Source organism: Coloeus monedula (genome assembly GCF_965178545.1).
Source record: "Coloeus monedula genome assembly, chromosome: 15".
Lineage (NCBI taxonomy): Eukaryota > Metazoa > Chordata > Aves > Passeriformes > Corvidae > Coloeus > Coloeus monedula.
This window is the reverse complement of record NC_138795.1, coordinates 7649785-7672186: the sequence shown is the minus strand read 5'-3', so window position 1 is coordinate 7672186 and position 22402 is coordinate 7649785. Positions and strand designations below refer to the sequence as shown.

Sequence of the window (22402 nt, the reverse complement as noted above, 5' to 3'; positions counted from 1 at the left end):
CAGCTCCAGCAGGCCGGGAGAAGCCCTCCGTGTAATAAACACCTGCCATGGACAAGAAGCCCTCAAAGTGGCAGGATGACATCGCATGGTGGCAGCCTGTCACCACGTCACAACACACCACGGCCTCGTTGTGCTGCTGCACACCCTGAACCGCTGCTTCTGCCACAGCCCTGGAGCACGGACTTCCCACAGCTTTTCCAGGGGGATGGCTCAGAAGGGAAGGGATTTATTCCCTCCCCGAGCTATTTTCAACCACACTCAAAAATCATAAGCCTTCTGTCCATTACATACCCCCCGCCTTGACATGAGAACTGCTTGTTTTTTAAAACAGGTGCTGCCTGAAAATAAACTCCATTTTCCACCTCTCCCAGGAGTGATGAGACCTTTCATTTCTGTGATTTCTGTTCTCACAGATGATTTTAGAAAAACACACCTGCAATTTTTTCAATAAAATCAATTTAATGGAGCATATAGAGTAGATGACATCAATATGCTTTGATAGTTCCAATTTTTAATATGAAGAGAATACTAATTCTAGACAGAGAGTAAAAGGGGCCTTCTCATCATTCTACCAAAACATGTTAGATACAGTGTTACATATTCTTGGCATTTAGGTCAGATTAGTACTATACTTTTCGTTATGATTTTGGTTCTTTTATGTGATTATAAAAAGTACTAGGGCAGTTTCCAGTAAGTAGCCTCTATTACAACAAGCTGGTGTAACACTTTCAACCTCTTAACCTAAGTAAACATTCAAACTCCTCAATTTATAAGCAAGCCTGCAGAGGAATATCATAAAGGAAGCTTTACTAGTGAAGTATTTAGTTAATAAAATGCAGAAAAACTAAATACTATGCTTTCTGGCCATTTGGAAATAAAAACCAAACAAATAAGCACAGAACTTCTTGTGTGTATTTACCTTATTTTTTTGCAGGTTTATAAGGCCCCCCCTACTGCAAGTTGGTTCGCAACTAGCAAAACGTTCTTTTGCAAACATATATGATACTAAAAGAGGACTTGATTCAGATCTGAGATAGAAGTCATCAATTTAAAAAAAATAAAAAAAGACAACAACAAAATAAACAAAAACCCAAACACACAAAACCAAACCACAAAACAAGAAGAATTATATAATCTTTTAATTGTATTGTCATTTCATTGTACCCTCTTCAAACAAAAATATCAATTGAAAGACATCCAGTTCCCTTATTCTGTTGCACTATACATGTTATGCAAATAAGAGCTGGGGTGGCATACAAAACAAATGTCGTTCTGGCTTTTCAAAACAGTTGAAAGAAGCAGACATTTAAAACATAGCTGGGAATTTACAGCCACAGAAGAACTTTGTAAATGACTGGTTAAATATGAAACACAGATGCAAAGGGGGAAGGGAAGCTGGGAAAGAAGAGGGGACAACAAATTTCCAGTTTGAGGCTGAAGAAGGAAAATCCCTAACACCTGTACACAAGTATCAACACGCTCAGTATTTACAGTCTGAGCATTACCAATGTTACAGATAAGCAACGTACTAAAAAAATAACTTAAAAAAAGCTATACAAATTGTACTTATAAATACTATATCTTTAAAACTAGTTACGTAGTGTAGGCTAAAAAAATGTTCACAGTTACTCTGGAGAGAGCTGTATATATATATATATATATATTGCACAGTAAAAAAGTTCATTCAGTATACCATGTGTAAACAATTTTTATCTTCTTTGGTGATTTCAGAACTTAAAGGAGTATTTGCCGTGAGCAAAAGCACTTGGGTACAAGGCACATCAAAAGCTTTTAAAGCTGCAAGATAAATCCATCTGACACTTTCCAGTTAGCACTGTCGTTCTCTTTAGAAAGAACATTTACCTATCAGTTCAGAACAACACATTCTACAAGTATAACTCAGAGGTCTGGTGACAAACACGTCAGCTGTTCTTGGCTGTTATTCGACAGTAACAGATTTGGCCAAATTTCTTGGAAAGTCCACCTAGAATGAAGAGACAGACTTTCAGTATGACAGAGTAATACTGACATTCTGCATTTGACAGTTCATTTAGTGGGCTCTTTCAGACTTCCTAATGAGTTCTGCTTTATTCTAGACACATTAACACACACAACAGGCTATAGATCTGCAGATAATGACTCGCAGCTGAATTCATCTGTGCTTCCAAAACCCGCCTAACAAATACATATTTGTTTTGCACAGGGTACCTTTCCAAAGCAGTCATCACTATCAAACTGACACACCAACACATCAACAAACCAAGCTGTGCAAAGCACTGACCTAGTTTAAGTTAAACTACAATATCACATTTCAAGACTGAGTTCTCTGAAAAAGTCCCATTTGCACTCTTAACTAATCAAACTAAGCAAAAGAGCTTGAAAATTTTTTTAGAAGGATACTAATTTAAAAATACAAAACTGAAGAATTGGCACTGAAATGTCACCTCTATAACCACACTCACTATGAACTTCACTAGCTATTTTCATAGCTATCTCTTAGATATGCCATATAACTGGGTCTCTCACTTTACACTGGTAGGAGGAAGTTCAAAACTGCATTAAATGGAGTGTTAAATATAGAAGACACTTACATCATATCCTCTGAGAACAGCCAGGTGGAATGAAAGCAACTGAAGAGGAATGACACTCAACACTCCTTGAAGGCAGTCAACTGTATGAGGTAGCTCAATGGTTTTGTAGGCAAATTTTGAGCTTTCAGTGTCTTCTTTAGAGCACAGAATGATTGGACGACCCTGAAAATAAAATTTTGCATTGTTAAGTGAACAGCTAGCCTAGAACTACTTCGAAATATTGTTCATAGCATGCCTAGACGTCTTTGAAGACACTCAATTAGCTAACAAAGGCAATACCAGTCTTGCATAATGGCTCTTGACTTTCACTATATTATGACTTGAATGTTTTCACCCTGTAGAATTTTAATATTAATTCCATTTGCTTCAAAACAGAAAAACCCCAAAACAAACAAGCCATATGAAATCAGTTTTCACTGCTAATGTTAACCTGCAATAACAACCTGCAATGCAGATGTATCATCTTATTTACAACTTAATAATTAAAAATAATCAGCAGTATGTCCCTTTCCAGATGCACAGTCAGCAGCAATACAGTGTGCACAATCTCTTTTCCTGTGACATGGTATAAGTTAATTAGTTAAACACCATACCTGCCGAGCAGTGACCTGTTGCAGAGCATTCTGGCACTTGGTGAAACAAGGATCCTTCATTATCACCATGATAACAGGCATTTGTTTATCTATTAGGGCTAAGGGCCCATGTTTCAGCTCACCAGCCAGGATACCTTCCGAGTGCATATAGGTGATTTCTTTTATTTTCTAAAAAAAATGAAATGCCTCAAATTATTACTAAATCAGCTGAAAAATGACAGCCACAAGAAGCAAAACACCAAGGCTGGACCTCTGCCACTTAAATACATGTACCCAGTATCAAGTAGTAGTGAAAACACACAGGTGTCTGCTGGGATTTCTAGCAGGCTGTGGGCAGCAGCAGAGCTCGCCCATGCACATGGAGTGACCAACAGGAATTTTAGGAACCAAACACCCAGCACAACCTTGGCTACTGCAGTCTACCTTTAACACACCAAACTCCTCTGAGAAATGGGTATGTGTCCATTTTACCAGAGCGTTCATAACATAATTCATGAGTTTCCTGCATGAGCATCTCTTCTCAACATCAGCACATTGCGTTTTTCTGATGTTGTTTTCAAATGGGTCAGCAACTTAAGTTGTTAGTTTCTTGTTTTTAAACACTCATTAAACACTGTGTTTATTATGTAAAACAGGAAACTGAAATCATATCCAGGTTCACCCTATGTATGTGTTGAATTAAATGCTCCTAGTTATAGATAGCAGTTTTACTGCAGTAGAATTAAATTGTAATGAAATATTAGAAATAAACTATGTTGCAGAAGCCACAAAATCTCTTTTTCAAGAATATTAAACAATATTGAGAAGTTCCTACCAAAGCTCCTTCCAGACAAGTGGCATAATTATACCCACGACCCATAACCAGCAATGATCTTTGTTTGTACAGTTCAAGAGCCAAATCATGTATCTTCTCATCCAAGGACAAGACTTCTTTAATCATTTCTATTGAGGCACAGAAAAAAAAAATTAATTCTTTTTAACTGGAAAAAATAGTTCACTTGTAGTAGAATGTTCTAATTATCTAATAGAATAAATACACTTAATACAATTCAACCATTAACTTAGCAACTTTGACTGCAGTTTAAGGATATTTTCTCCAGCCTTACAGTAATAAATTTAAAGCAACTATTGGTTTAAGCAGTGCTCATACATCCCATTTGAATTTCTAAAGGAAGTTGTGAAACATCCATTTGAAAGTCACTTTGAATTAGTTTCCTTTTATCCATCCTGATTTAAAGTGGAAGGCTTAAAAAATTTCTAACCATGAATTTAGGAGATCAAGTAATATTTCTCATACAAAATTACCTTATTGTAATTAGAAAAACCCAACCCATGAAAATTCCAATCTTCCTGCCAAGTTTCTTGGAAGGGCGCTTGTAAAATTGGCAAATAGTGCAGAAATTAACAGTCCATTTTTCTCATATTGTCTGCCTTTCAGTATGAGGGGGAGAGTGAAACTTAAATGAGAAAGAAATATCCCTGAGTAGTATTTTACACTGCCAACATCCCCTACACCTCCTCAAACCCAAAATATCAATATACCTGGCAATGATTTTAGTCCAGTTATGATTTCCTGTCTCCTTTTCTGCAAGGAAATTCTGTCTTCAGACATCATTAGGCCAAACATTACAAGAGACACGAATTGACTGGTATAAGCCTGCAGACAAAATAAAAACATTTAGCAGCTAATTCTGCAGAGAGTGAATATGATCTCAGTTTGAAGTGCTGCAATTAAAATTTTAATTGTATTCCACAGGGCTGAAGGATGAACGTCAAACACTGAACAGCAATTACCTTTGTGCTTGCCACACCTATCTCAGGTCCTGCATTGATGTGCACACCACAGTCAGTCTCCCTGGATATTGAACTTCCAACTGTGTTTGTGATGCCAACTGTCAGAGCACGACGTTCTTTACAGTACCTCAAGGCCATGAGTGTATCTGCAGTTTCACCTGGAAAACATTCACATCTTGACTTCAGGTTGGCAGAGGATAATAATGATCCCTGAAAAGCATGAAATTCTACACAAGTGTGTTCTAAATAACTGTATCCACACTTACACGATGCAAAGTGCAATGGAAAGCAATCTTACAGCACTCACTCAACAGCAAATGCAGCTCACCTGACTGGCTTATAAAAAAGCACACGTCATCCCTGAATACAGGTGTGTTTCTATCCAGGAAGTCACTGGCAAGTTCCACCATCACTGGTAATTCAGTTAATTCTTCCAGGACTTGTCGAGTCTGTATTCAAGCAGCACACAGTATTTGTTAATATTGCCACCTGCTAACATTTGGACATTTTACAAGTCAGAGAAAATCTAAATGGATTCTTATTAGAAGAGCTGGTAATTAGAGCTCAGCAGAGCTTTAAAAACCAAGGTGGAAAAGTTAGCTTCTAGCATGGTAGGTAATGGCGTTGGAGCATTAATAAAGAATGTAGCACTAAGGAAAACTAAATAAAACAGTGAGACCCCTCAATGAAAGACAGAGTTTGAGATGGAAGAAAAAGCAGATGAAGAGCTGTTGTCTGAAACCCCAGCAATTAAGTTATATGTGCATTTCAGCCAAGGCTGGGAACATACAGCCACTGCAGCGTGGTAACTGGTCCCACAGCCAATAATGATCAGTCTTCGGCATCTTCTGATTTCCTTCAAGTGATCCTTCAGCCCCCCCAGCAGAACTGCAAACAAATTAATACACATATATCGATAGTGTGTTTAATTTTCTAGATAGCATGTTTACAAATTTCAAACTTAGTGCAGTTTGAAGGGTTGTTCTCAGTTACCTGTGCTGCTCTCAAAGTTCACCCTGCCTCTCATTGTGTTGACAACTGATTCTGGTTGTTCAAAAATTTCTTTTTGCATGAAGGCACTGAAGTTACCTATTTACAAAAACATGACATGGCAATGCTTAGCTTTGTTATTTTAAGTCTATTCCAGTTACAAAGAGAACTTTTAAGATGACCTGTGGTAACAAGTTAACTTGACTGTGTAAGCTTAAACAAAAGCTTAGAACAGGCAAGACGAAAGGAAGGATGGATAGTTCACTCTGGTTGGTTGGTTCCATCTCCCAGCACTGACAAGGTAAATAAATTCCTTCATAAGAAAACTGCTCTGTTCCACTTCAATTATTAATTTACAGTAAAACTTTGCCAACAACGACAACATGCTAACGTTATTATATTTTCACTAAATACTGAAATGAATAGAAGTATCTATGACTTTTCCAAGGCTAAAATAGATAGGGTCCCAGACTGTCCATTCTCACTTAGTCTCAAAACTTGGAATTGTCAGCTCCCAGTACAAACAGCCTGAATAAAAAGTAATTTTCACAACCAGTTAGCAGTTTTCTGCCTCATCTACTGCATAAACAGTAACTGCCCATCTTTGGTGATACTCATTTACAGATGTTTCAACCCACCCTTCATGATTTGCTGCAATTCCATCTGCAAGGTCTGGATGGCCCGGGAAGGATCATCACTAGCTGAACGCTCCAGACGGTGAATTGAGAGTTTCCCATCAGTTACTGCTGCAATGTCATCATCTTCTAAGAAGATCACTCTGTTGGTGTGCTCAATGATAGCACTACAGAGAAAAAACCAGAAGCAAGACAAACCTGACGCGTCAGAGTTGCTAACAGCAAAGCAATTAAATATGCCACAAGAGCATTTCCAGCCTTGCTTCTCTCTTCCTTTCAGACATAACTACAGACAGAGCCATCCTAAAGGCAATGGCTCCATCTGCTGCTCCTTCTGCACTCTCACAGCAACCCACAGCAGGAGGCTCAGGAACCACTGCTGCTCTGAAGTGGCCTCCCAGGGTCCCTGATGGATCCTGCTAAGGTCACGCTCTTGTTTCCAGATAAATGTGTGCCTGATGTCCAGGTTCCTGCCAAGCTTGGAACTGCACCGCTATTTTACTCCTCTGATACCTGAATTAAAGACATCATGACCCTGACTAACCTATAGTCTGCCCAAATGCTCAGCTGTTAAGTGTCCATTTGTACCCAAATTACTTTCCTACACTGGATGGATTTCACATAGGGGTCAGCAACTGGCAGATACTGCACTTCTGAAGGTTTGTCAACAGCATTTGAATTGCAAACATTTTTTGAGCATCTGAGCCTGGGGGCTTTCTGATGTTACCTGGATTAAAAGCTCTTCTTTCAGAAAGCCACAAGACAGCATAAGATTTCCAGAGCTCACTTTTAGTATTTTCAGAAAAGTTGAAGTACTTTTACTACCTTGCATCTGAAGCAAAGAAGAATTCTACTGCCTTATCCCCAACAGCATGAAGGCAGGTTGAGCTGTCCAGTCTTTTCATTCGGGAATTGCAGATGTTCTTCACATTCTCAATGTTGCCTATTAAAGAAATGAGACATTCTAAATGCAAAACCAGTTCTGTTCAAGTTAAGATACAGACTATACAGGTTTGGGTATCACAGTTACAGAAATAGGTTGGGGGATGGGACTTTTACATGAACTACACATTCAGTAGTATAAAAATATCCTCAGCCAAGAAGCTATTTCTGGCATCAGCTGGTAGTTTTATGGTACAAGAACCAATTAACCTAATTTCTCATCATAAAGTAACAGTAATTTTAGTTCTTAAAAATAATGTATTTTGATTTATCAACTTACATGTTCTATACAAAACAGGAATCTGTTCAGTTGAGAGTTTGTACTTGCTCCTAACCCCAATGAGCAAAGGACTGCCTCTCCTACAAAAAGCAAAACACTCAAGTTTATAAAGAAAAATGTGCATACAAAGAGGTTACAGGACATCTGTGAAGCTGAAAAGACAATATCCCATTTAGCTTCCTAAACAGGAAGAGCCTCCTTCAACCACGATCCTAAGGCCATTACATGTCAGGTGTTATATAAACTTGGTTCTTCTGCAAGATTCACCAAATATTATTATATGAGTAAGTACCATGTGCGTTGGTGATTCTTTACTCATAAACTACATCCAGGTATAGGAAATTGTATATGAACCAGCTGTTTTCTTTCCAGTAATCAGAAAACAGCTTAGTACAGGCTCCAATTTGAAATGTAAGTTTACTTTGCCTCTAAAGTGAGAAAACAATAAACTCCCATGCTCTTTAGAATTGAAATACTGTTACACTCTTTAGCCTTTCAAACTCAGAAACATCAACCATCACTGCTGCACCTCTGAAACTGTAGAATATTAAGACCATTTTTTAACTATATGGGTTACATGTCACACTGAAGACCTTATTAAAAAAAATCATAGGAATAAAAGAACAAGTCACACTCAGATTACAAGATTAGCTTCTCTTAAATCCCTCAGCCCTAAAAACCCAAACCTGAACCACATTTAGAATAGTTCATTTCAGAAGATGTTCTCCAGTTGGAGTGATGGTACAGCTGGCTTTTTCACAATTTCAATGTAGTCTTATTTTAGACCACAGAAGCAATGGGCTTTTGGGTTGTAACATAAAAGAGTCTTTATTCCCACTGCTACATCACTTGCTATGTTAATATCTTTACATTTCCTGAAAGTTGTTTTCCAAGTCATAAATAAAAGTAGAACTTACACAGAAAGACACCATAAATGCTATGACAGCTATAGAACTCTATTTGTATAGCCTGTTACTATGATGGTCTTTTAGCCAACATGAATATACTTATCTCAGTCTTTACTCAATGGGAATTAAAACTGAGTAATATCCCTTCCCTCTCCCCTTTTTGATATAGGAAAAATGTTAGCACACTCTTAATACAAATTTAGAAACACTAGATACACTGAGATTCTTTATTGACTCACTGAGTTTTGGTTAATTAAGCACTTTAAACATCAATATTTTAGTATCTTTAAGAGATGCTGGCTTTTTTTTTTTACCTAATAAAAAGCATGCATTATGTATAAAATGAACTTTTACTAACCTGGTAGCAACAGCTTCACCTGGGTAATGGATGCTCTTGAAAACCAATGCAAAAGCGCCTTCCTGGAAACCATGAACACAGAGGAGAAAAAAAAAGATCCTAACTTATCTCAAGTAGTTGCATCTCATTAAACTGGGGCCCCTCTCTGAAGAGGCACTGAAGGAACTGCTATCAGGAATCTCATCCTGGAGGGCAAACTGCACCTTTAAAGGAATTGGCTGTGGAGCAGAACAAGCTGACCTGCACATTAACAGTGCAGCAGCTGAAAGATCAGGAAGCGAGAACTTAGCATTTCTTTATAAATAAAAACAATAACTTCTAATGAAAAGGTTATGAAAATGTCAGAGATGTTACTCATAATCAACATGAAGAGTGTTAGGCATTTACTTTCAGTCAGACCTTCAATCAGAATTTGCATGTAGAGCATTACCATGCAGTTTCAACTAAAAACCTGGAGTTACTATTTCTAGTTCAAGCAGCAAATTCTCATTAATGTATTTCAAAAACAAAACACACAAAAAATCCATAACACCATAAAAAAAACCCAAAAAATAACTCTATAGTACTAACAGAGCTGGCAAAATCCTGGAGGAGGATTCCCAAAGCAGAAGCCAAGGTCTCCCAACCCTGCAAGCGGGACAGAGATGGTGACATTCCCTCCTCTCACAGGGCTCCACTGAGAGCACTCTGTCCCTGTTCTGGGGTCAGGTGAAGCCTCCCTTCCCCTCAGCTCTGGGGCTGCACTGCTGTTCCCTCTTGACCCACAAAGGCCTTGACTTCGTGTGGATTCCAGCCCCGCTCCAGGGAATCCTACAGAGCTGCTTTAAAGAGGAGACGGGGAGGTGAAAAGAGTGTAAGAAACTGCAGGAAGGGGAGGGAAAACATCTGCCCGGAGACTGGGGGAGGAAACAAAGCCAGCTTTCTCCAAGTTTGCAATGCATCTATCAAAGTTTTAAGCATTCACATACTGAGTAACAGTAGATTCCCACTTCACAGTTTGGAAACTAGTCCAGCTTCTTAGATCTATTTCCAAATAGGAGAGCCAAGGCATTGGCCAAACTTGAATCACAGCAGTGTTTCAACACGATCAGAATAACCTTTAAGAACACACTGCCATTTATGAGAGACTTTAACCCCCAGAGGCTCCTATTACTTTTTTTTTAAATTAAACTGCTTCATTAAAAAGCTGCATTAACTTCTTGCTAAAAAAAACCAAACCAAGACAAAACAAAAAATTCCACAAACAAAACCCACTGCTACTGCAATTTAAAGATTTAACAGTGAAAAGCCTTTAAAGTCCCCAAAATTTTAATATCATTTCTTGGTCTATTAAGCATTGTTTAGAAGCCTAAAAGTGTTATTTGCAGCACCTTCTAAGAACTCCTGCAGAGGATCTTAATGCATGAGGCAGAATGCTAAGGAACCCCACACGTAGCTTATACTGTGGTACAGGAAAAAAAGTAATTTCCCACTTACCAACTGTTGAATAACTCTCTCTACCAAGGCTGAAAAGCTGGTGTCTTCACTTTCTCTGTTGTCATACATGTATTTGATCAATTTGGGGATTGTTTCTGTATCTGTTTCAGATTCAAATTCATAGCCTTTGCTCTCCTGAAATATCATATAGAAGGGTAAAAATTGTGTCCATCCTCAGGCCAGAAATGCTGAAGGGCCTCTCAGCTGCCTCCCACCAGAAACTGCAGAGTCAGACAGCTCGGAGCACTACATTGGACCAGTGGATACAAATCACTACAGATAAAATACAAGGACTTATTGTGCCATAGATAATCTTTGGGAAATACTGTAATAAGAAACGTAGTAAGACTTGCTTAGCATCTGTCAAGCACCAAGAGACAGAAGAGAGCCCACTCCACACACCCTCTCAAAGAATTTCAGCACAAACTGCTACTCTACTCATAAATACTTTGCATTTAGGATTACAGGAACATATTGCATGTACTAGCTTCTGAGCATCTTTATTAGGCAGACTCTTTCACACAGCTTTTTTATGATATCAAGAAACTTGAATTCAAGTTCCACCGAAGTCATGAAAGATCAGATGGTACTTTGGAGGAGTATTAATGTTCTAGTTTTAGAATCAAGTTGCCACAAACTCACCAGAAATTTTCTCAGGTCCTTATAGTTTGTGATGATTCCATTATGGATGACAACAAATTCTAAGAGAAAAAAAGAGGTGTATGTAGTCATGAGCAATGAAAAATTAAGATATTTAATTCAGAACACAAAATTACAAGGGGAAAAAAGCTTAGAAGTACACTTGAAACTGTAGCTATAGCTTTCAGACCTACAGTTTATCACAATATGGACAACAGAAAGCAGAAGCTTACAAATTCTAAAAGCATACAAAGGCAGTTCCAAAATAAGAGAGTTCTAAACACCACCCAGTAGAAGAGCACCAAGCCATCTCAAGTAAAGAATGATTTGAAATCTCCCTTTTCTGGCCCAGGCAATATTGACACATTTCTATTTTCAGTCTCACCTTTCCAAACAAGAATGTTGTACTTCAATTAACATGCAGTTTTCAGAGAACAGATCTCATTAATTTTTAGTGTTACTTTAGCCTGAGAAGAGACTGTTTTATACATGTTTAAGCTAAATAGAACGGCAACAGCTTAGACCTAGTACAAAAAATAGATATCATAACAATAGTGAGAACCTATGTGCTCTGTGGATTGAATAATTTCAGATCCATGTGGTTTGAGTGCTCCAGAGATTACATACCATTCCTTTTATCTGATCTCTGAGGGTGACTGTTTATTGCGCTTGGTACTCCGTGGGTCGCCCAGCGAGTATGAGCAATTCCAAAATGTGTTTCAAAATCTGTTTTTGAATCCAGGTCATCTTGTTCTATACAGGAGAAAATCAGTTTACTGAATACTTAATGTTGCCTCTCTCTCTCTCTCTCTCACACACGCACACACGATTAGTAAAACACAAAGAGAATTCCTACAGGCAAAACTCTAAAAGCTATCTTCTGGCTTTTTTTTAAACCATTTGCTTTCTTGACATTACACTTCCAAAAGTTCAAGCTACTGTGATTAAATCCTTGCTTGCCAAGACTTGAGCGTTTTTAGCCAATACTAACAGCCAGGCTAACAGACCCCATTACTACAAATTATAATGTAAATGTATTAAAACACAACTTCAGCTTTTCACAGATGGAAGCACTGCATAAAGCAGATTGTGATGACAGCCAGCTGCTTAAATGGTTGTAAATTCTGTCAGAGTGCATGTTTCAGCCATGCAGCGCAGAAATCTCATGAGTAAAGCACCAAAGACACCCAGCTTTGGAACAAAGGAGCAACCAAAAGAAGGGAGTATAGACTGACAATTTCACAGTGCTATATCTGAAGGTCAGCTTGCTTTTTGAGCGCAGATTTGAGGGGCACAAAAAATTCAGCTGCTTGGACTCCCCAGTGCAGTTATTGCTGACACAAAATCTTAACTGCAATTTTATGGTCTGACTTTCTGCTGAGATGCAGATGGTATCTGACTGGGAGGCCAAAGTAAAGGGGTCATTTTTAACACTTACTGTACAGCTCTTCTTCCAGGGCCTTTACTTTTCCTCTTTTTTTAACTAGTTTGATGAATCTTTCTTTATCTTCATTATTATTTCCATCAATTGCAACTCCTACAGCACAGGACATAGTCATTAAGTGTTATTTAAAGCATGAAATACACTAGAATAAGGAAAAGGCTGAGAAAATACAGGCTCACACCACTGAAATGAGTATTTTTAAATTACCCTTTACAGGGATATATTTGAAGTCTGTTCCTAGACCTGTGCATGTTCAGATGAAACTACATCAAGTCTGTATCCATTGCACAGATTAAAACATACATGAGCCATCTCAAATTGTGGTTGACAACAGACTGAAATACCTTGCCTGATGAAATGAGCCAACTCAAATTTAAGACAAATTTAATCTTCCCCATCCTTCACTGGGATTCACATGCACAAAAAAGGCTGAGGCACAAACTACATGGCCCTATATAGAGATCTTCTTCCACACCCTGTTTGTTTTGCTTATGTGTACTAACCTCAACTACCTAATTACAAAGCTAAACACCCAGTTTTAAGTCCTGAGGAAAGCTGTAGCACTCCAAGAACCAAGCTAATTAGTTCTGATCTGTTAATCTGTAGAATAAAGAAAGAAAAATCCAAGACGCCAGACACTGAAAGCACCCAAAAAAAGTAATGGAACGAACTATTGGTTGCTAAAATTAATTTGTTGAGTTCGTTAACATACCTGCAGAGTCATATCCTCTATATTCCAGTCTCTGTAATCCTTTTATCAGGGTTTCATATATTTCCTTCCTAGTGCGAGGCACTCTGTAGTTTAGATAAGCAAAAATTCCTGTTTAAAGAGAAAAGAGGAAGGAGGGGGGAAAAGAAGCAAAGGCTTTTTAAAAAAAATTTCATCACTCCAGTCTCAATTTAAAACTCTTTAAAAGTAGTATCAGGGAGAAATCCTAGGGGCACCCAACTTCCCATTTAGTGCAATTCCTCCTAATGCATTTTTAAATTGAAAGAATTCAAATACAATAAAGGACTCAGAAGCCTCATTTCAGCACAAACTCTGCTGGCAAGTTTCACTCTCCTCATGTTACCCACCAAGAGTTAAACAGTTAGGAGAGGTTAAAAAAATTCTACTTTTCATGAAAACCACAGCTGAAAATGGGAACATTGTGATCTTTTTCATATCCAGACATTCAAAGAAGGAATATATTCACCAGTACTAACACAAGGAGACTTTTGTAATCCAAGTCATGGCCTTAAATACCCATGGGTAGGTACAAGGCACAACATCTATTTCTGAAAGGCTCCAGCTTAATCCTGTATACAACAGTCACTCCAGCAGAAAAAGAATGGAGAAGAAAACATGAGGAAAGGGCAGAAGTCAACAGGGTAGGCCAACAAAGGAAAGAAACAGAAGGTACAAAACAGGGTCACCCAAAACACAAGCACTCCCCCCTGTGCTGCCTCAGCACAATCCCGCCTGCCAAACCCAGCCAGGCACACAAGAGCCCTGTGCCTGCCCCGTGTCAGCTCCTCCAGGGGCATCGCAAGGAGAGCCGTGAACTCACTCCCTGCCTACTCGGCAAACAGAGCCTGGAAGAGCCTGAGAGTCTGATCCCTCTTCTCTTGAATAGACCAGTCATCAACCAAGAAGAGGCTTTTTTCGTTTGGGGCTTGGTTCTCCACCCTATTTTTTTTTTTTTTTTCTGGAAAGCAAAAGTACACTGGCATTTTCTTGTTAGAAGGATGTTGAGGATGTTATTTTATCTTTAGAAAAGGTGTAATAAAAGTCACCTGCAAAGGAAAACACAGCCATTCCTTTTCTCTGCCTACTGCTCTTCCTGGGATTCTGGTATTTATATGGATACATTAGGCCCTCTTATTAACTCTTGCAAATCTGTATCCCAGTAAAACAGAAACAACTAATTTCACTGTTTCAACAGTTTCTCCAAGCAACAAGTCAGGACTGGAGACTACAGTTAGAAAAAAGCCAGACTTTAAGAGCTCAACAGATAAGCAGTTCAGACGAGTGTTTTAGATAGAGAAAGCCTTTGTTTGAAATTTAACACCCTCTTCCCCCTCAATTAAGGCTTTTGAACTGTAAATGGCCATAGTGAAGAAGCTGTTATAATGATACACCAATAAATCTCCCTTATAAATATTGCTGTGAATTTGGTTACTCCACTGGTTTATAAGCTATTAAAACTGTTGATTTGACAGTGAGACAAAGAGAGTATTGCATTTGCCTCTGAATGATTTGGAAGGATTAAAGGGTGGATAATACTTTTCTGCTTCAGAAGTGAGATTTATGAGGAGCTCAGCCTAATTATTTCTAGTGCATCCAACATTAACAGAGACATTAAGACAATAGTTGCATTTAAGGAGGAATTTGGGAATTTGAACTGCTTAATACTGTTCATCATGGATGCTTTGAAAAATAATGCCTCTTGTTATAAGCAGTCACTTCAGATTGAGAGCCTGTTGATCATTTTTCCAGATAGATATTTACCATTCTCTGGCACTAACCACCAACCTCAAGAGCAGCATTCTTCAATTTCTTCAATACAAATTTCTCAACATCATTCCAAAACATTGCCACACACCTCATTCCAGATCCAGCTCTACTTTCTAGGCCAAATTTCACAAGGAATTTAAGCCTCAACATCCTTGTATGTTCCATGTGGCATCTTTCACTACACAGAGCTCCAGGAAGAACCTTCCTCTGGGACCGTCCTTACAATGCTACCATTGTGCTGCAATTGTTAAAAAGATCCTTGTTTCCAGGGAATTGTAGCTGCACTTCCACACACGTGCATTAGAAGATGCAGAAGTCACCAGAGGCCATTTAAAATGAAAACAATTGCAGCAGCCTGACTTCAAAGGACATGTTATAAACTCTTTCAGTCAAGGGAAATAAATCTTACTCTAAGCACTGAGAGTAACACTTTCTCTAGTACATTTCTGTTTCATAATTTATCCACTGACATATTTTTTCCCTCCTCTGTCATCATTTTGGCCAGATTTAAAGCACATTACTCAAGTCGTGTAGAAACAACTTCTGATAAAGACTCCTTGTAACTTAATTCTTTCTGGACACACACCAGTATGACTGAATTTCAGTTGAATCATACTTTTGATAAGAGTTTTGTGAGGCTAACAAGTTCCTTTATGATGCCCTCCCCAAGGTATTAGATGCCGTTTCCAGATCTTGCTTCCCTAAGAAGACTCAAAAACATAAAATCCAGGAAAAGCACCCAGTAAGTGTTTTACTAGGACACTGGCCTCTTGATCTGAATGTTAAATCCAGTTTATAACTTTCCATAATTACAGTTTGCTTAGAAAGATGAACTAGGTCAATCACATATGGCTTACCTTTAGAAGCAGATACTAAAAACAGAAACAGAAGGTTGTTAAAACATTACTAAAACCAGCTTCAATCACGTGCAGACACTGAAAGCAAGGCTCTCCCTTTACATGCCTTTAGAGCTTCCCCTTTCAGGATTACAAGCAGAGCGTCAAGAAGAGGAAAAGTAAATTGAGTATTTTTCATGGGAAAATTCCACAAGAACTCTTGCAATTGCAAGACTTCACCAAAATCAAGAAGGGGGCAGCCTATACTTTAAGTTTGAACAAAATTATTTATTTTTTGAAAAATAAAATGATGCCTCTCTTGGGGTAAGCACATTGTTGATGCCAGAAACTTAGCTTTGAGAGAGTCTCAACTTCATATCCTGATGAAAATAACTTTGATTTAAAATGGGTAGATCATCAGTTTAAGTACATCTTGACTGTTTTTTAAACCCTGAATACTTTTGCTTTAATACTTTTGCTATGCTGTCTTCTTACATGGAAGAATGATAACATCTCAACTTTGCTTCCTTAGGAGCATGTTTATAGCACTATTTATGACCTATGTATTTTCAAAACATAATAAAAGGGCTATAAATCTTCACATGCTACCTGAAGCCAAAGAAAACACAATAGGGTGTATTATCAGCACTTAAACCTGGAAAGATATGAAAAAATAAAAACAACAACAAAAAAGTAATTTAGAAACTGCTGGTTGCAGTCTCAAGAACTCCTACACTCCCTACGGAGATCAGCATAGCAGGCTGGAGGATATCTTTCATGAAAAGAGATGTAATATAAAAGGTCTCTAAATGCTGATGGGAAAAAAACTAGCTCTGCTCTTACTTACCCTTCGTGAACTGCTACTCTTTGCCATTTCATACTGAGTCACTTACTCCACCCCAAATCGGACGTTTCACTGAACTCCTTGAACACTGTTAACATCTTCATTTCCCAATCAATACACAGCCCAGACTCACAAAGTTTCTGATATTACCATTACCTGTCTCACTCAGTGGGAACACTTTAGGGTGTATCAGGCACTGGGCCAGGTCTCTCACCTGAAGGGGTTTTGTTTAGAAGACACCGAGTTTGTCTCACTGATAGTGATCTGTCACGTAGGAGCTCAAACAATAGGAGTTGAAACAATATCACCTCGTGTTTCAAGCGAAAGAGGATTCCTCAGCTCCTTGCTCTGTCTGAGGTTACAATTAAAAAGGATGTGGAGGCAAGGAAAAGATACCTAATTCCAAAAGTTCAATTTTAGGAGCAGTAACTCAATTCACTTTCAGTCTGCATCCCACAAAAGAGGTTTTGTTGATGACGACTAAGAAGTACAAGTGCAAATTTTTCTACTTTCACCAGACCTGAGAGGATGTGTCAGGGACAGATAGGCGAAGTTTCACTAAACTTTCCTCCTTAACTAAATACAACTGCATTAGCAGCTTCTGAACCCACACTTTGATTTCAATCTGATCCAAAGCATATCTAAGCAACTGTATACACAGTGTAGGAATTATCTTTACCATCTCATCTTTATTAGGTACAATGACGTGAATAAACTCACAACAGCTAAGAATTAAGCTCCTTCACTGCCTTTGTTTGAAAGCCACAAACTCTCCCTTATCGCTGCTGTTGGGAAGTGAATCACGATTAATCAACCCCTAGTCCCGGATTAGGAAAGACAGAGCCCAACGCCTCCCGTGCATCAGAGGCAGCGGGACCGGGAGCAGAGGTTAACCACGCACCCCGGGCACCCCTGGGGCAGCGGGGCGCTGGGAACGGGGCGATTTCCATCCCAAGAGCCGGGGACGCGCCGCCAGGCTCGGGGAGAGAGGAACGGAACAGCGATCGCCGCTCCTTGGGAGAACGGGCGGGCCGAGGGGCCTCACCTTCACCTGCCAGGCGCTCCCTGTCCTTCCCATCCCCCAAACGGACACAGCGGGGCCAGTCCCGAGCGAACCCGCAGCCCCGACAGCGCTGGGCTCGGGACAAAGCGGCCCCTGTCGAAGCTCGGCCCGCTCTGCCCGCGGCTCCGGCACTCACCGCACATGGTGGCAGCGCACGGTCCCTCCCGCTCCTGCAAACGCGGCTGTCGCCGGCGCGGCCCCGCCGCCTGCGGCTCTTATAGCTCCGGTTATAGGGCCGGGCCGGCCCTGCCTCCCCCGCCCCCTGCCCGGGCCCCCGCAGGGGCAGAGCTCGGCGGGGCCGCGGCCACTCCCGCCCTGCCCGGCCCGGCCCGGCCGAGCTCCGCTCACGGGCAGTCACGGAGTTATTAAGCTTGGAAAAGACCTCCCAGATCACCGAGTCCAGCCTTTGACCGATCACACCTGGTCGAACAGAGCACTAACTGACACGTCCAATCATTTCTTGAACACCTCCAGGGATCGGGACTCCACCACCCCCCCCCCTCCCCCCCCGCCCGGCAGTCCGTTCCAATGCTTGGCATCCCTTTCCATGGAAAAATTCTACCTGCTGTCCAGCCTGAACCTTCTCTGGCACAGCTCTAGGCTACATCCTCTAGTCATGTCAAGACAGGATGAATCCCGTGTCCTCCTCAGGTCTGGTGACTCAGGCCGACTCAGGGATTTCCGGGGTGACACTAACCCCAGAGAGACCTGGCTGTGTGACCATGGGCGGCACAAGGAGTTTTTTGTGCCCTGATTCTGGTTTTCCACCTCACAGTGCCACGAAGGAGCAGGAAAGGCAGCAAAGCAGTCCGTCCTGTCAGGGCAGCCCCTCTTGGAGCTGGGCAAGGGAAGGGATCCCCCGTCCTCCAGCCACAAGAATTTACAGACACGCTCAGCAGCCACCTGTGTCCGCACAGGCAGGACGGGGAGCTCCTGCGCCGTGCTCGGCTGAACGTGGTCACCAGGCTCACCTGAGGGAGAGCCTAAAATCCTGCTCAGCCCGTGGTCTCCTCCATGCACTTGGCAAGAAAGAAACTGCTCCGGGAGCCTTGTCCAGCTGCTGCCTCCTGGTCCAGGCTCTCTCCTGGGGGCAGGCGCTGCAAGAAGGAGGAAGGCCATGGCCCCTGGCGCAGGGTCAGGTCTGCAGACATGGCCCATGCAGTGCCTCGAGCTTTATCTTCTTTTAAAGAAACTCATCTCTTATCTCAGAGTGCCTCCTCCAACCAAAAGGAATGAATGGTGGCTTTTAAAGCGAGCGCCTTGCAGCACACTTGGACTGACAGCATTCACAGAGCAGCTTAAGCCATTATTCGAACAAACATGACTTTTAAAAATACACAAAGTTTCACGAAATAGTTTCTTCTTCCTTATTACAAAGTACCAAAGTATTTTATAGACATGATCCTAGTTATCTCATAGAGTTCTTGAAATTGAAGTGTGAGGTGTCTTATTTAAGCTAGACTTTAATGGCTCTTATCCTCTTGCATCTGTTTTTGCAGATAATTTTTAATCTAAATTAGTGATTCCCTCAAACTTTGTCACTTTTCATCTTGATGGAGAAGTTGAATGAAGGATAAAGATTGGAACATTAACATTTCAATTACAAAAAAACCCTTTTTGTGCCACTTTAAGAAAGAAAAACTTTGTCTCAATTTTAAGGTAAAAAACTATGTTTAAAATATTTCCAGGTCATAAAATTTAAGGTGTTTAAATTCTCTTTTAAATTAATTTATGTAAGGGATACATTAAGTGTATTTTTTACTTAATGTGTGAAACAGCTATGCACACCATACTCCTTAAAAACCAGTATTTCCTTCCCCCAGTCTCCCAGAATAAGACCAAACAGGGCCATGATTTGCAGCGTTGCAGTCCCGGCTCTGTCACTGACCTGCAACGTGACATTGTGACATCAGGCAAGTCATTTTGACACTCCATTCCAGTTTTTCTTGTCTGTTTGAGTAACTGCTCCTCCTCTAAAGTAATCTCTGGTCTTGCTTCCCCCAGGCCAGCCAGAGTGGAGGGGGACATTCCTAATTGAAGCTCTGCATATTAAGTAGCACTGCTATTTATATTAAATTATGTACAATAAAGGTAAACTTTTTATTTGTTCCTTGTGGATCATTTTAACTAATGAGTGATGCAGTCAGTAGGAAAAAACCCTTGGTTTTTTTTTAACATCACTGCAATACTAATTGCCAAAGATCACAAGTTAGAGCCCAAAATTCCACTCATGCAAGACATTTCATGTTTCCATGTGACATTCCTGGGGAGAAAACTAAACAAAATGAGATTCAACTGCTAGTAAGAACTGCATTAATTAGCGGTTACTGTGTCACCTTGGTAACTTATCAGTCAACACTTCCCAGACACATTTGTCTGATGCCATTTGGCTTTTACATGACTTTTTGGAAGTGCATTAGAGAGTACACTAATTCGTTTTACTGGTGGGTTTGTATGGCTTGAAGGACACATTTTACAGCACTCAGATGAGATGATCGAACTGATCCCATCTCACAACTTCATAAACTCTAAAAGCCAAAATATTTGAAAGTATCACCTATTGTATTCAACATAGTAAGAATCCAGAAATTCTGCCATACTCTGGAAGAGTGCTCTTCTCATGAGACCATTAAAAAAACCAAAACAAAACAGAGCAGTTTTGACAGAGTTTGTAAATTGAAGGTTACAGTTTTCCTGCCATAAGAGACAGGCAACTGACAAGCAACAGGGAGGTCAGCTGGTTCAGCTTCCCAGTAAAGTTTGATCATGAATCTGAAGTGACACCCAAAGGATGAGGAATTTTTGCCCAGCTACATCTTTCTCTTTTTTTTCTGTCTTCACACAAGTGATGAAAAATAGAAGTAGGAAACAGTAGGGTACAGGATGGAGATCACTCTATCGTTGTTTTAGTGTCAGGTAATGAGGAATTTGCCTGGAGCACCAATAGGCAAAGGTGAGGGGCAATGAAAATCATTGAGCGTGTGGCTGGAAAGAGGAGGGATTTATTTTTAGGCTCCCTCTGAGCCTAATACAGGTCCTAGTTCTCACAGCATTTATGATCTGCCCTGAAAAGCAGCCATCAGCTGCTTTTAAGGACAGATATTTCAAAATGCATTTGCATACTCAAGAGGTACAGATACACATCTGAATACCTTGTTCTGTTCCTTGACACCCACGGGGACTGAATTTCCTGGTGAGGAGTTTAGTAAGTTCCTTGTCCCAGGGAGTGAAAGAACCAAACCGCTCTCATTAGTAAACAGGGGCAGGAAAAAAGAGTGGATGTGAAGTGCAAGAGGGAAGAAGTGTGATAAATATCAGGAAAAATTATGAGGAGCAGTTATGCAATGGACCAGGCCACAGAGGCTGGTTTGTGGCCCTTTTACTGGTGACACCACTGGAATAGACCCTGTCCTGTAAGTCACCACTGAGTGACCTGTGTGTGGTGTGAAGGGCATGGGGTGACCAAATGGCAGTCCCTTCCTACTCCAGCACTTGCATGATTATGGCTGGGTTATAAAACCCCTTTTAAATTGCCCTTTTTGGACTGCTGGTTGAGTGGCTACAACATTTTCTGAGAACTAATAGCCTGTCTCTAGATTCGTACTAGAATACACAGCACAGGTTCGTATATTAACAATAACAATCAATTATTTCAATTTATATAATATATTTATATATTACATATAATTATATATTATATATTTAGAGTTTCTCTTGCTTCAAAATGTGGAAGTTGAGAGCCTAAAAGCAGCCACTGTACATTAAAAATCATCATTCCCTTCAACTAGGCTGCTGCACTTCTGCAATTTTTATGTATTACTCCAAATAAAAATATTTAAAACGTGGAAAAATTCTGAACATTCTCATCAGCATCACTTTCATTTTAACTAAATGGGACAGTGTTATTCCCTACCAGGGCTCTCAAGAATATTTGGGCTGACAGCTTGGTCTGGATCTCTCTGATTTCTTCCCAGTCTGCTAGTGATGACTGCTGTTAACCAGGAGTCACTCCAGTGAAGCTGAATTTCACCAACGGAAAAAACAAAAACGAAGTGCTGACCTTGCTGTCATGTGAAGAAGGTCAGGCTGCGCTTCAGGACACCCTCTGCATCCATTTCAGCTCCACAGCGAGTTTGGAAAACAGTCAGCAATGCCTTTGAAGTGAAGACAGCAACACCTTTCTTCTGCTGAGAAGTTCAAAAGAGAGGAAAAAAATGTTTGTTATTTTGATGGTTCTCTCAGTGGAGGTGTCAACTAGCTGCTCACCTAGGATCTGTCTAGGGCTAAACCATTGGTATTTTCAGTTTAAAAGTACACAGTAGTAATTAACAGCTTTTAATTTGAGAACAGGGGAGAGTTAATCACCACTTGTAACTGTCACACAGTTGACTTTGAAATTATAAAAATTATGTGTGGTAGGAGGAGTTACATGTAAATGTGAATCAACATCATACCTATGACTGAGGATTAAGTAACCATGATTTAATTCAATGATGGCTTTTCAGCTGAGTG

General features: G+C 40.1%; 1 protein-coding gene across 1 annotated transcript; it reads right to left on the bottom strand.

The window, feature by feature from the left end:
- Window positions 1-1390: 1390 nt before the first annotated feature.
- Window positions 1391-16931, bottom strand: GFPT2 (glutamine-fructose-6-phosphate transaminase 2; the record flags this gene model as incomplete). Its single annotated transcript, XM_082291432.1, has 20 exons — window positions 1391-1984; window positions 2592-2753; window positions 3185-3352; window positions 3999-4126; window positions 4727-4841; window positions 4979-5136; window positions 5307-5427; window positions 5769-5866; window positions 5972-6067; window positions 6607-6770; window positions 7429-7546; window positions 7826-7905; window positions 9092-9153; window positions 10568-10702; window positions 11210-11268; window positions 11834-11959; window positions 12645-12743; window positions 13363-13470; window positions 16005-16019; window positions 16877-16931. The coding sequence occupies 20 exons, from the start codon at window positions 16929-16931 to the stop codon at window positions 1940-1942; spliced, it is 2112 nt and encodes a 703-aa protein (XP_082147558.1). The 3' UTR covers window positions 1391-1939.
- Between the last annotated feature and the right edge of the window lie 5471 nt (window positions 16932-22402).